General features: G+C 37.3%; 1 protein-coding gene and 1 long non-coding RNA gene across 2 annotated transcripts in view; one reads left to right on the top strand and one right to left on the bottom strand.

Moving 5' to 3' along the window:
- Positions 1–14075, bottom strand: part of LOC135733957 (uncharacterized) — a 243091-nt gene that overhangs the window by 53886 nt on the left and 175130 nt on the right. The gene's annotated exons all lie outside the window — the stretch shown is intronic.
- Positions 10308–13299, top strand: hoxb1a (homeobox B1a). Its single transcript, XM_065252574.1, has 2 exons — positions 10308–11455; positions 12193–13299. The coding sequence occupies exons 1-2, from the start codon at positions 10831–10833 to the stop codon at positions 12507–12509; spliced, it is 942 nt and encodes a 313-aa protein (XP_065108646.1). The 5' UTR covers positions 10308–10830; the 3' UTR covers positions 12510–13299.

Genomic DNA, 14075 nt, shown 5'->3' with positions numbered 1-14075 from the left:
AGGCTACTCAGTTATTTATTGTTTAGGTTCTGGATTGGCATTTTTTTTTAAATTCACTGGTTCTAACATGCACATGGCTTGCTCGCTCTTACATTCAATCCGTCTGCCCTACTTTTAATTCATGTGAGACAGGTGAGACAGGCACTTTGCATATCGACATACCTCTGCACAGGGCAAACAACTTCCACTGTGCCCTGAGGCCACACAAGTTTGGTAAATATTTAAAAACAAAACCCTCCGGTGGTGATTTTTTTTCATTTGCCCGATAATATGAGGTGTGGCTGCCGGGTTGAGTTTTATCTCTGTTTTAAAGCTTTGCTTGGTGGTCTGCCAGCTCTTACACGTTTATCAGTGCGGCTCGTTCTCTGTCTTCCTCCACTATAATTAGGGAACTGTTTATTTTTTTGCAGAGTAACAGCACTGGCAAGGCTTCCTCCTTGGGTCAGTACAATCTAAAATAAGAGGAGGTGTGGTGGTGCAGGGATTCTCTCACATGAGAAAATGGGCCAGTGTTTACAGTGGTGCATCCTGGGTAATGCTAATGCCTAAAGCAGTGGCGAGACTGGCCAAGATTAAAGTGGAAAAGTCTCCTGCCCTATTTCAGTCAAACCACCATGAAAGCTCTGTTTAATCACTGAAGTGGTTTGAAAACCAAAGTACTTTGTCATGGAACAACAACAATAACAATGGTAACGGCAAAACATTATCTTGGCTTATTTTAGAATGTAGGGTTGTCAGTATAAACACAATGTATTAGATTTATGAGCTTTGCAAAGAGCTGTCTTTGTAATAATTCTTGCATTCGTTTGTTTAGCAAACTTTGTTCACCAAATGCTGATTAATATCCAGCTACTGGACTAGTAAGGTCATATGCTTATCAAATGATGCACCACAGTATGAAGATGGACCAGAATAGTAATGTACAAGAATTGGATGTTAAAGAAATAGTTTGCCTCGAAATAAATATGCTGACATTAATAACTCGCCCTCATGTTGAATGAAATCCATAATATTTCCCAAAAATCTAAGAATGTTTTCAAACCCTTTTATCCAATTACATTGTACATAGGCTTAGGCTTTCAATCTTAAAAAAGACAAAATATTATAAAAGGGGTTTATATGGGCATTATATACCAAGTCTTCTAAAGCCAAACATTATTTAAGTGTGAGAACCAGCAGACATAAAAGTAATTTGTCATTGGAAATATACAGTAACTAGTCTGTGCATGATATATCATAAGGGAAGCAGTGATGTCTAATAATGTATAAATTAATGACTCTTCTTGGTCAGATCTATTCACAAAACTGTCAATGCTGTTGTATGGTTCCAGAAGACTTGGAATAAAACACACAGGTTGTAAAGACTACTTTCATGATACTTTGAAGCTTTAAAAAGAATGCAAAAGCACCATCAGTCTTTATTCACTGTTGAGTGGAAAAGAAAGTCATTTTTTAAACATAACAATACCACCCAGATGCACCACTTTAAAATCTATAGAAATACCCAATCTAACTGTCAATCTTAACCTCTCCTGTGACATTTGATATTGTCGAAAAAGGGCATCTTAACATGAGCTGCCAAATTTGTAGTGTGCGGCCTTAGTCCATTTCAGTGAAAAACAAGACAGATCAGTTGCATATAGATTTTAAAAAAATATAATCCAACTGCTGATGGCATCAGCTCACATGAAGGCATAGTAGAAGAACTTCAATTAATTTAAAAAAGAGAGTAACACCTAAATGTAGTTAAGAAATGTAATATCCAACAAGCGGCATCATTTTCACTCTTATGTTTAGACTACCAGCCCACATTTACTATACGAAGACAACAGTCCCTGGTACATTCTGTTTGACAACACTATATCAATAACACCTCCATTACATTACAGTATTGTTATACGACATTATGCATTGATATTTTACGCAACAGATTTGTATGAAACTTTTACATACAGTACAGAAACTTTCACATATATACATACTGTCAGTGTACAAGCTATATGCTGTGCTGTTAAGCATTATTTAATTTTAGATAATGCCTGAAAGCGGTATGCTATCCATTATGGTTGCCAGAATTTTACATAACTATTGGACTCTTATGCACAACGTTAATGCAGACAAATGGCAAAAGAAACAGCCTTTATCTACAGAAAAGATGAAAAGCATATTTGTGTTTGCTAAAGACAAACCATTGCCTGCACATTATTCATTGTCTAAAAAACCTAATGGTTCATTGCAAGCTTTGTGGATGTACCTTAAACTGTATTTTAATAGCTGAAACAAAAATATGACCTTATGTTACAGATGTATGTATGTACTGTATGTATGATATAAATATTTGTCCAGTTGGCATGTTTGCTGGGTCAAATATGGAGTCTTGTATGTTGATTCAAACTCATTAATGTCCCAATACTAGCTATTACATTCTAACAATCAAACAGAGATAAATAGACCAGAACAAGCTATTCAGGGTTGACACAGTTCAACCAGCTTTACCTCCTCCAAAGACCCAACTGATTTTCCAGCAGTCAATATTTGTTTATCCAAACATTTCACGTGATTAATCAGATTAAAAAGTTACAGTAAAGTTTTTGTAGTAGTGAAATGATTGGAGTGGCAAAACAGTCCTTGTATTTCAAAAAATAAAAATACAAAAGTATTTTGAGACTATGGCAAACTGGCTATGGCAAACTGATCCACAAAGTAGACCTTCTACAATGATGTGGGCCCCTTACAGCTGTCCTTATTAGCTCATAGGGTGAGGAGGCATTGACTTATCCTTGTACAGTGTATAAGCAGCAAATTGTTACCTTTAACCCTACCAACAAGGGAATGTACTGACAATACCTGGGAGCTATCATTTTCTTTTGCCGTAGTAGACAAGATGACAGCTTCAAGTCAACCTAACATTAAATGAATCCAGAACTAGTGATGTAGTACTCAAGTCGGCTCGCGGCCTCGAGAACGATTTCTCCTGTCTCAAATTCGTCTTGGACTTGTTCCTTCAAAGACTCTGTCTTGACTCGGTCTTAGAACACAGTGGGAGGAGAAGGACTCGTAATTTCAGACCGAGTCCTCGAGACCATTTTTATGTTCATATAAAAAACACACAACAATAATAATAAAAAGAATTGTTTACGGGCATTATTTAAAAATGACATCCCATAGTGCAATGCAAAGATACTGCCATCAGAGCAGTTTACTTATCTCTGGAAAAATAGGCAGAAGATGATGCATGTGGTACAGATTTTTTAATGATAGTAAAGTTAATTTAAAGACGTTAGGACTGCTCCTCTAAACAATTTCCAATCTAGCTTAGTCTTTAGGCCTAACTGTTGATTATTAACTGGGGTGATATTAAATCATGAATATGAAAACCAAGTGTCTCGACTCAGACTTGCTTCCTCAAAGACTCGGTCTTGCCCCCAACTGGACTGTATTTGAAAACCAACAGACTTGGTCTCGACCCTTCAAAGACTCAGTCTTGACTCGGACTCTGCATAGGCCAGGGGTGTCCAAAGTTGGTCCTGGAGGGCCTGTGTCCTGCAGAGTTTAGCTAAAACTTCCCTCAACACACCTGCCTCAAAGTATCTAGTCTGCCTAGTAAGACCTTGATTAGCTGGATCAGGTGTGTTTGATTAGGGTTGGAATAAAACTCTGCAGAGACACCGGCCCTCCAGGAGCAGGAGTGGACACCCCTGGCATAGGCGGTCTCGTCCCCATCACTATCCAGAACTATGCAACATTTGGGAGGTGACATCATCTGTAAGAATTTCTGCGTCTTAGAATAGTTCACCGAAAACTGAATTTACTTTACTCCGTTAAACACAAAAGAAGATGTTTTAATAAATTATGGTTAGCAGACAGTTGAAGGTACCCACAGACATAATTGTTTTTCTCACTATGGAAGTCAATGGGTACCGTCAACTGTGTGCTTTATCATCATTTATCAACATATCTTCTTTTGTGTTCAGCAAAAGAAAGAAACTCGTGCAAGTTTAGAACAACATGAGGAGGGTGAGGAAATTATGACAGAATTTAAAAGTTTGGGTGAACTATCCCTTTAACAGTGAACCACAAATATGCACATATTATATGTATTTAACCTCCTCAGACCAGAGTTTTGGTTTTTTTATTTTTTTTTATTTCTTCCAGCTATTTTAGGGTTAGGAAGAACCAATAAATATAATAACCAAATATTTTTCTTTGAACATGATGCAGTGTATTTGTCCATGTTTGTGTACACAGAGTTAAGTATTATGGTGCAAACAACAACAAAAAAATGTGATGTCCACATATGTGGAGGTTAAAGTCACCATGAAAAAAAACCCCTGTAATTTGTTTTGGAATATTGTGGGTTTTTTTTTTTTTTTTTTACAAATTACTTATCTGTGAGCTTCATTATTTTTTAAAAATTCATGTGCCCTCATAATCTTTATTCAAAAATGCCAATTTCCCCCCTTCCTCAAAACGATCTCTCTTTACTTCCGGTCATATGGTATGGCCAGTGGGTGGGTCCGGGAGAAGATCTCTGCGATTAGCAATTAGCAACACGACCCAACTTCAAATGATCCAATCAGATCTTGATGAACAAATTCAAATCCAGTCCTGCCATATTTCATTTCAGAAGCTGGTTTCACTCGGATATATGTCGGATATATTTCATGGTGACTTTAATGTTTGTTATACAAAAAAAGAGTGTGCTTATATAGTATTTTATAATGTTCCACTGTGCTTTTATTGTGTTCTCTTGTTTACCCAAGAGCAACAAAAAAGAATTCCATTTACTTGAAAACTATGCTAGAAGTGACCCAAATATTGAGACCAGGTATTTGAAACCAACAAATAAAACCACTGTTAGAAAACAACCAGTTATTCAATTGAAGTTTCTGACTCAAAACAACCTAATTAGATTTTTGAAATGCAACTTTCTTCAATTTTTGAAGGGATCGAAAAAGTGCACAGCATTAATGCAATCGCCAGTCTCTTCTAAAAAGTGGGAGATGGAATATCACCTCAGAGAGCCTATCATATTCCATGGCTTTCCGCTCAGACAGCCCACATATACGGTAAAGAGGTAATGAACAACATACAGAATATCATGTGACCTCCTGAAAGCTTGGGAGCGTAGCAGAGTGCTTTAACCCACAGTGAGTTCATAGTATTCTCAGTTATCATATTTAGCTGCCTACAACATGTAACACGTATGCTTTGGTTTTGCTTCAGTATGCTGCAATCTCTTTCAGACAATACTATACTCACAATATAGCCTTGAGTCCTGTATTGCTTTTATTACCACATAATAAAAATAAAAATTAATAGAAAATTATGTGACATCCTTCTGTTAGACATAGACAGAAACATTGCTATGTAACAAAAACAACAACGAGCTAAGGGTGCTACACAACAAATACATCCTGTTTCATAAATCCAACTAATGTATGAATGTATCAATAATTCGAAAGGCAAAGCAGTGCTTTAGTCACTGTAAGATACAAAACCAAACCTACCAGTCAAGATTCCTCTAACTCCATACTTGACTCCTTAAACTTAATAGGCCTACAAAAAAGGTTTCTGTGACTCAGTTGGTAGAGCCATGCGTTAAAACTGTCAAAGTTTTTAAATCACCAGGGAACACACACATACGGATAAAATTAGTGATGCACCGATGTATCGGCCGCCGATATTTATCGGCCGATTTTTGATGAATTTGAAACCATCGGCATATCGGCAATAGCACGAGAAAGGCTGATACCGATTGTTTATTAATTAACTGCATAAAGAAATCCATTATATGTAAAAAAAATAAGTTAATGTCGTTAATAAAATAAATGCTGAATAGCAAAAACCACCTTTTAAGGTTGTCATGTTGTCTTATTATATTTGTTTTAGCTTAATTTGTGCCTCTCTTATTATGTTGGTCAGTTGAATGTTAATTAGATCCAATCAGTGTTCAGGTAAAAATAATTTGATGCATAAATAAACTAGCTAATAGACCAACTGTATAGTATTGTATACAAGTGTTTAATATCGGTATCGGCATCGGTATCGGCCAGAAGTTGTCTGTTTAAATCGGTATCGGCCCAAACAAATCCTATCGGTGCATCCCTAGATAAAATGTAATGCACTGTTGATCACTTTGGACAAAAGTGTTTGCCAAATGCATGCAGAAAATTTTTTAAATCTTACCATAATACTTGCCGTATGCATGTATGTATGATATGGAATACTTTTTTGTCTTTTCCAGTATCTGTGTTAAAAATTTAAAATCTTCATATATGTTAAATGCAGTTATTTAATTTTCACACAAGCATTAAAAAACATTTCATATACTGTGACACATTAAAAGGGCTTAAACAGTGTAAGAACAAAAATATGTATATACTGTCTTAATGATGTTGGCTAGGTGAGGAAGGTTTTGCCTTATGAAAATGTGTGTTCATATCCAGCATAAGTACCTTAGCCTTAGTCACGCGTGAGTAACCTCCACTTTGCTATTCAACCACCTGGAATGACAGTCCTGCCGCCCATAATGTTTACATCTGATTTGCAAATAGTTGAATAGGAGAGAGTACAGTGGGAGAGATTTTACAGTGGTGGGTAAATTTTAGGTTGGGCTCGTTGCGTGTAGAGTCATCTTGAAATGCTTTAGTGATCTATGCCAAAAGATAATGGATAAAATAGTTAGCAAGGAAACATTGTGTTTGTTTGTGTTGCATCTACTTCAAACACACGTGAAAATTTCTGTTAGTAGGCTAAATCTTAAATGGGTGAGAGGTGTTGGCATTGGATCACTTGGCACTGGTTGGTAATGAAGAGAGAGAGAGAGAGAGAGAGAGAGAGAGAGAGAGAGAGAGAGAGAGGGGGGGGGACTGAGTGAAGGAACAACAGATTCAGATAGACTTGGCATAATGTGACTTGGCTGGGCGCTCGTTTGACACCAACCTGGAATAAACTGAACGAACACTAAGGCAACTTAAGCAACAATACAAAAATAACCTACAGCTTGTGCTCTATACAAATCTCGCAGTGCTTACTGTTGTAATATAATGCTGAAGGTGCTGAGATTAGGCCAAATCAATTTGGGTAAAATTTCCTACTTTATTACCTAAAGATAAAATCTACAGCAGCACTTGCTAAAAATGTAATGAATGGATTGAGTGCAAAATTAGGAGGACACGCACATTTAGGCTACATAAAAATTGCACAAGAAAAGCAGTCAAGACAAAAAACAGACTGTTTACTCAGGGTAGTTGAATTCTAGTGAAGTCATTTGAGCGCATTTACATTACATGTATGCATTTGGCAAACGCTTGAGCCAAAGCTTCTCTTTTAAAGCTTTTACATTTGTTTTATGTGGAATCCATGTTTTTGGCATTGCTTGCAACATGCTTTACCAAATGCGCTACAGGAGCAAACAAAACACTGACAGCCAAACAGATGCTATGTTTTCAACTTCTCCGTCACCCGTTTGTTTGCTAGCACTATTGGATTGAGACAAATTATCTGAATCGCTTTGAAAGTGAAATGCAGAGAATCTACATCTGCGTTTGCTCATTATATAATGATTTGGATAATTTAAAAGACGAAGTAGAAGGTTCATTTAACCTCTGAGCAGCATATGAAAATGAGGGTGACAGACTTTGGGTAGGTGTGTTTGACAAACATCACCTTTCATAAAGGATGGTTGCATGAGGAAATCGTTTAATTTGTGTAGCGATATTCTTGATACCCCAGCGCTTTACATGTAAAATGGACTGACCTCAATCCCAACCTCTGTGTGATTTACCTTGTTGATAAACCTGTGTCTGCTTGTCAGCTAACCACACATCAGCTACTCAATGTCTACAGAGAGGAAAGCTGGTGGATCGAGGAAATTAGCTATATCTGAGAATAGAGGAACTGTACAACTGATGAACTGTAAGAGGGAATAAATACTAACAAGATGTTATCTGTTAAATTGCATTTAGGTGAACATACTGTATGCAATCTAGTGTATGAGGGCAAAATGTTGAGAACAAAGTGCAGAATAAAAAGAAAACTACATTTGAATGGCTTCAAGGGCCATTCATTATGCAAGTTAATGACTTGGTTATGCAAAGAATCAATGGTAGATGATGGAAAACTCATTATGTTCAACTGAAGTTAGGTTTGCCTAACAAAGTAGAACAAGTTCTTAAAAATCAAGTGTTAAAAGATTTGTTTTTACTTCAAGGTTTTATATAAATGAACATCAAAATTAGCATTAACTTTATAGATAGATATATCTATCTATCTTTATATATCTATATCTATATCTATCTATATCTATATATATCTATACCTATAACTATATTTATTTATTTATTAATTAACTAGTACAATAAGGTTCAATTTGTTAAATTTAGTTACTTAATTATTTTAAAGTAACAGTGAACAGTATTTCTACAGCATTAATTATTCTTGTTAATCTTAGTTTTAATATTAATATATTTTTCAAACTTAAAATAAAATCAAACGTTGTATCTATTAACATAGCTGACAAACAAACAATGAATAATTATAATAATTAAGAAAGATAAATAAATGCTATAAAACATATTCAAGAGATATTTCTGTAATACAACAATTTATTTCAAGCTATTAATAATCTTTAAAATGAAACCCCACATTAATGCGCTTTAAAAACTCAACCCCGTTTTGGTCAAATATGGACAAACACAGCCGTTGGGTTAAATTTACCTAGAACATTGGGTTTGTCTAGCCTATTTGTTCAGTATTTTTTGTGTGCGTGTGTGATAAATATATGTGTGATGAAGACAGTGTTACATAGTTGTACAGTGTTTCAGGCCATCCCGGATCGGATATTTTTCGTACAAATTCGGCCGTGCGCAGAATGCCGTCATACAACATGTTTTGGGCAAATTCAACCGCTGGTTTAAAATTAATAAAAAATGTCTTTATTGTCCCAAACATAGATTGAAACAACCGCGAAATCATAATAGTGTTATAAGCAAGAAGTACTACATTGATAAAGTCATAATAAGAGTTATTTCTCCCAACGCTGCTTTCGTTCCAATATACAGCAAACCACTTGGGTGCGCAGCGGTGAAGTTCTTCTTTTTGCCGCGCTCGTTTGAAAAACGCAATCAAACATTTAAAAACAAATGAAAAATAAATAAATAAAATTAGCACTAAAAACAACAAAATAGTTATATTCTTATTCAATGTTCTTAAAATGTTTATAAACCTGTACTATCACTTATTTTTTATTGTATATTATTTTTTAATAATGCACATTTTGTTATGCAAGCTTTTCTTTCAACAAAATAAAAAGAAAAGCTGAATCTAACATGACGTTAATCATTCGTTTATGGAAATTAGAGACATTTACTGTTGCAGTGTATTAAAGAGACCTGAGCTCTGACTAGCCGTGTTTGTGGTTTGTGTGCTCTGCCTGAGCATTCATGAAATTGATATTGGCCTATAAAAGGCACTGCATTCCATCAGCTGATGGATACACTTAAAAACAAGTGACTTGAAATCTCAAGGACTATTGAATGTAAGACAGGCCTGCACAAGAGCTGTAACAAAACTGCTCAGAGTAGTTCGAATCTTTAGCTTGCACAACTAGACAATCACTTGGCACGTGAGTCGACAGATAACAAATTACTGTGGGTGTTACATTGTTACATTCTCTTGTACTACCGTGTACTAATGAGGAAATATGTTCGAAATTCTTCAGCCCCCCTATTTTGAGCGTGGGCTTTATATGAAGAGGAAGACTTGCTCAGCATTGTCATCTTAATTAATTATTAGCTTTTCCCTTCTCTTGCTGTCCACCAACGCCTGTCAAGCCGTCGCAGTGCAGACGAACTCGTTAGTTTGATGTATAACCCTGAGGTTGAGAGATTCTTGAGGTTTAAAATGAGTGTTTTATAGTCTTGCGATTATGAAAGATGGAATGAGTAAAAACGAAAGTCTTTAACTTACAGGCACACCAGCTTTTCAACTTTGACCAGCAGCTGGGTTAATCGCTTCAATAAAGCCTCTATGTGGGAAAAACGCGCACGTTTCCGGCAGCAAACGTATCTACAGTGAGAGAAAGGAACTTGTTGGCCTTCTTTTCTTGGACTCAACAGAAGGCTCGCTGTCTGTCTAATTTCGTTTTGGTAACAGATCAGTTCAGTGATTCAATTAGACGGGTCCAAAGCCAACCCGGACCGATATGTGAACCATGGCGTCACTTCCAATTCGAGTGTTAAACAGATTTCCGTTTTAAACACATGTAATGAACTCTACGTTTGGCCATGCTTTAAGGGTAACACTGGAAGCTTACTGTTTATAAAGAATACAGTCGAGACCATTAACCTCTGTCCATTACAGTAAGAAGAAAAACATTTTCACTAAACACGATATGTTAGATTGAAACTAGAAACAAAATGTTGAGTAAAAGATGATATGAGATGAAGGGCTAAATTTCAATGCAATGTCTGAAACGCGTTTTCTTTATTTCTCTTTCTCTCGTTCGTAGAGCCTTTCACGCAGGGTTTGACATATTCTAGCTGTTATCAGATTGATGGGCTAGTTTGATTGAAGTGGCTTTGTCATGCAAATGTCAAGCGCGTGATGGATGGTCGCAGTGCGCTGACAAACTTCTGGAGGTCCCCTCACCATTGGCGCCGTGACGTCTCACGTGATCAGCAGCTGAGGTAAAGATGTGTTATAGGGAAGCACGAGCAAATACTCAGGAGGTAAGCATTTCCCACTTTCGCATGAAATACTGTGGCAAGCTTGCAGGACAGGAGGCTCTCCCTAACTCTCAGGTTGACCCTTCGCCATCAATTGCGTATGGACAATTCCAAAATGAACTCTTTTTTGGAGTACACAATTTGTAACCGTGGGACGAACGCCTACTCGCCCAAAGCTGGATATCACAACTTGGACCAGGCGTACTCGGGCCCTTTCCACACCGGACACACGAGTGACAGCTATAACGCTGATGGACGACTTTACGTAGGGGGGAGCAACCAGCCAGTTGCAGCACAACATCAGCACCAGAGCGGCGTCTACGCGCATCACCAGCACCAAACGCATCAAAGTGGGGTCAATTACTGTGCGACAGGGAATGCGAATTATGGTACCCAGGCCTGTGCCAATACGGACTATGCTCAACACCAGTACTTCGTCAATCCCGAGCAGGATGGAATGTATTATCACTCGTCGGGTTTTTCAACTTCAAGTGTAGGCCCTCATTATGGCTCAATGGCTGGGGCATATTGCGGGGCACAGGGAGCCGTTCCAGCCGCACCTTATCAACATCATGGCTGCGAAGGTCAGGACCACCAGAGAGGGTACTCTCAAGGCACCTACGCCGACATATCGGCCTCCCACGGAAGGGAGAGGGACTCGGATCAGTCGCCACCTGGAAAGACATTCGATTGGATGAAAGTCAAAAGGAATCCCCCTAAAACAGGTGGATAAATGTAAAAAATTCTTGCAAAATGTGCATAGAATCTGTTTAAACGAAATGAACGAAAATGTAACGTATGTAATTGTTTTAATTACCAAATTACAACTCTTTAAAAGGGTAGACATACACAAGGGACTAGTGAAAGTACTGGCCTGTGAGCTTTTACCTTAGTTTCAACCCGTCTCCCCCTTTGTTAATGCATTGAACAGACATGCTTTCGGTCGCACTAGGAATAACCCCAACACTGGCAACACTTATCTTTAGCTTGTTCTCGCCATGCAATATTCTTTTTTGGGCCTTCATTGTGTTTTTAAACTTGTCCCTGCCGTGTTGGTCTCACAACGATTTAATGCACCTATACAGAAGCACAAGGGCCAACATTTTTGACTTACTGTACAAACTGTGTGGTCAGCAGCTATCTTGGGGGAATATTAAATTGCATGCATCGCGCACAGGCACATACCTCCCATGCGTCCTTATACAAATGAGAACATTTACAAACATTTGAATTGTGGTAAGGTTAACAAAAGACTGCCGTGCCGAACGACATGTCTGATTCAATTTCATGCTATATTTTAATTTTAAATGTTGTGTATTTAATAAATAACATAGGGAGGCAATCATCACTGATATGCTGCTGCTGCATAAAAATTAGCTAATAAACTATGATTAATTTGTATACTCAGTGTTTAATAATTTGACAAACAGCTTTCTAACTATTTTATAACTTTTTTCTGCAGTTAAAGTGGCAGAGTTCGGACTGGGCCCACAAAACACAATTCGGACGAATTTCACAACCAAACAGCTGACAGAACTCGAGAAAGAGTTTCACTTCAGCAAGTACCTCACGCGAGCGCGCAGAGTGGAAATTGCTGCCACACTCGAGCTGAACGAGACGCAGGTCAAAATTTGGTTTCAGAACCGCCGAATGAAACAGAAGAAGCGAGAGAAGGAGGGACTCGCGCCTGCCTCGTCCACCTCGTCAAAGGACCTCGAAGATCAGTCAGACCACTCATCTTCTTCATCTCCAGAAGCTTCACCAAGCCCGGAGACCTAATCGGGCCATTTAACAACAGATTCGAAATATATCTAAAATATATAAAAAAATAATTTAAGCATTCCACAATGTGATCGAAAGAAGTCTCGTATTATACTTTTGTTACAAAATCATTGTGTTTGGGAAAGTAATGAACTCGAAAATCACTTCAGGGAAATAAATGAAAAGAAAGAGACTTCTAGCACCACCAGCTCGAGCAACGATTTTTGTACGCGTTAAACAGGGTAGCATATTTCTACAATGACGATAATTGTAATGCACTTTCGCCATGTTTACAAATCGAACCTAAATGAATTTACAGGGAGCCTATATGTTGTCAAAATGTGGATTAGTGTTATGTCTTGTGTTTTTTGAAACCGTGATGATATTTGTATGTATACATTTCATTTATGTTTGAGGTTTGCAGAATGTAGCTATAAAGGTTTTTGGTTTCTTTGCACTATGCGGATACAGGGTAGGCCTTTACTGAAGGCCAACACAACTGCATTGCATCTTTACATTACAACAAGAAGTAAGTAATTAAAAATGTACTGCTAATTTAACCCAATTTTTTACCCCATATTTTTTAATGTTGACTCAGAAACCACATGCGCCTTTGGGATGTTTCATTTCTTTTGTAGGAAAAAAAGAAAATGCAGATTGTACTTTCTTATTAAAACATATACCTAGTTTGACTTTTAGCCTCGTATTTTGTATACGCAGACGAGCTGAGTTTTATTAGTTGCTGTCTGTATGATTAATGGGTTAAATGTCTCAATCAAATTTTTGTCACTTCTTATCTACCTCAAATAAACGATATTTTACTGAAACGATGTCTGTCACTTTTAAAATATTGTTTTAGTTTTAAAGAATTTTAAATAATGATGATTTTCTCAAATAAGTTAACAATCTCTACACACTGGCCTACTATTTTGTTGGATATGTTTGTTTTCTGTATTAATGTTTCTCAATTATCACATGGATAATAGTCCTGCCTTCACTGGGCGAGGGTGAGAAAGCGAACACCAGTCAATAGTTGCATAGGATGCGAAGCACAGAACGGAATGTTGTTGAGCAGTCAGGGTGGCTCGCGATGACCTTTTTACCTCAGTGCGATGGGATAGCTATCTAAACATACAAACAAACTCTCTCGACGATTCGTTTAAGGGTGGCACACACAGCACTAACCCTGAGCAAATTCAAGGCAATATATGCTTTAGAAAAAACTAAATCCTTTCCCTTAGTTATGTGGGCGGTGCATTTGGGTTAAGTGTTGTCATGAATGGACTTCTTATTGACTTGTTAAACACTTCCAACATTTTCAAACCATAAATCTTTAGAGAAGTGCGGTACAGGTCGTAAATGAACATTCTTGAGTGCTCAACATTTGTAATTACCTTGGTTTTCAGATAACATTATCACATGCACAAGATCATCTTAAGTGGCGTTAAACGTTAATTTATAATAGAGAAAAGCATCTTTCCCAAAGAAACACGTACATAGTGTCATTACAAGAGCCAGATACAAGGGTGCTTCACTAAAGACAAAATCAAAAGTGTTTTGCATACACAACACCATGGTGCAATA

This window comes from Paramisgurnus dabryanus, chromosome 3 (genome assembly GCF_030506205.2).
Source record: "Paramisgurnus dabryanus chromosome 3, PD_genome_1.1, whole genome shotgun sequence".
Classification (NCBI taxonomy): Eukaryota; Metazoa; Chordata; class Actinopteri; order Cypriniformes; family Cobitidae; genus Paramisgurnus; species Paramisgurnus dabryanus.
Note: the sequence above shows the minus strand (reverse complement) of the source record. Positions and strands in the feature narration are given on the sequence as shown.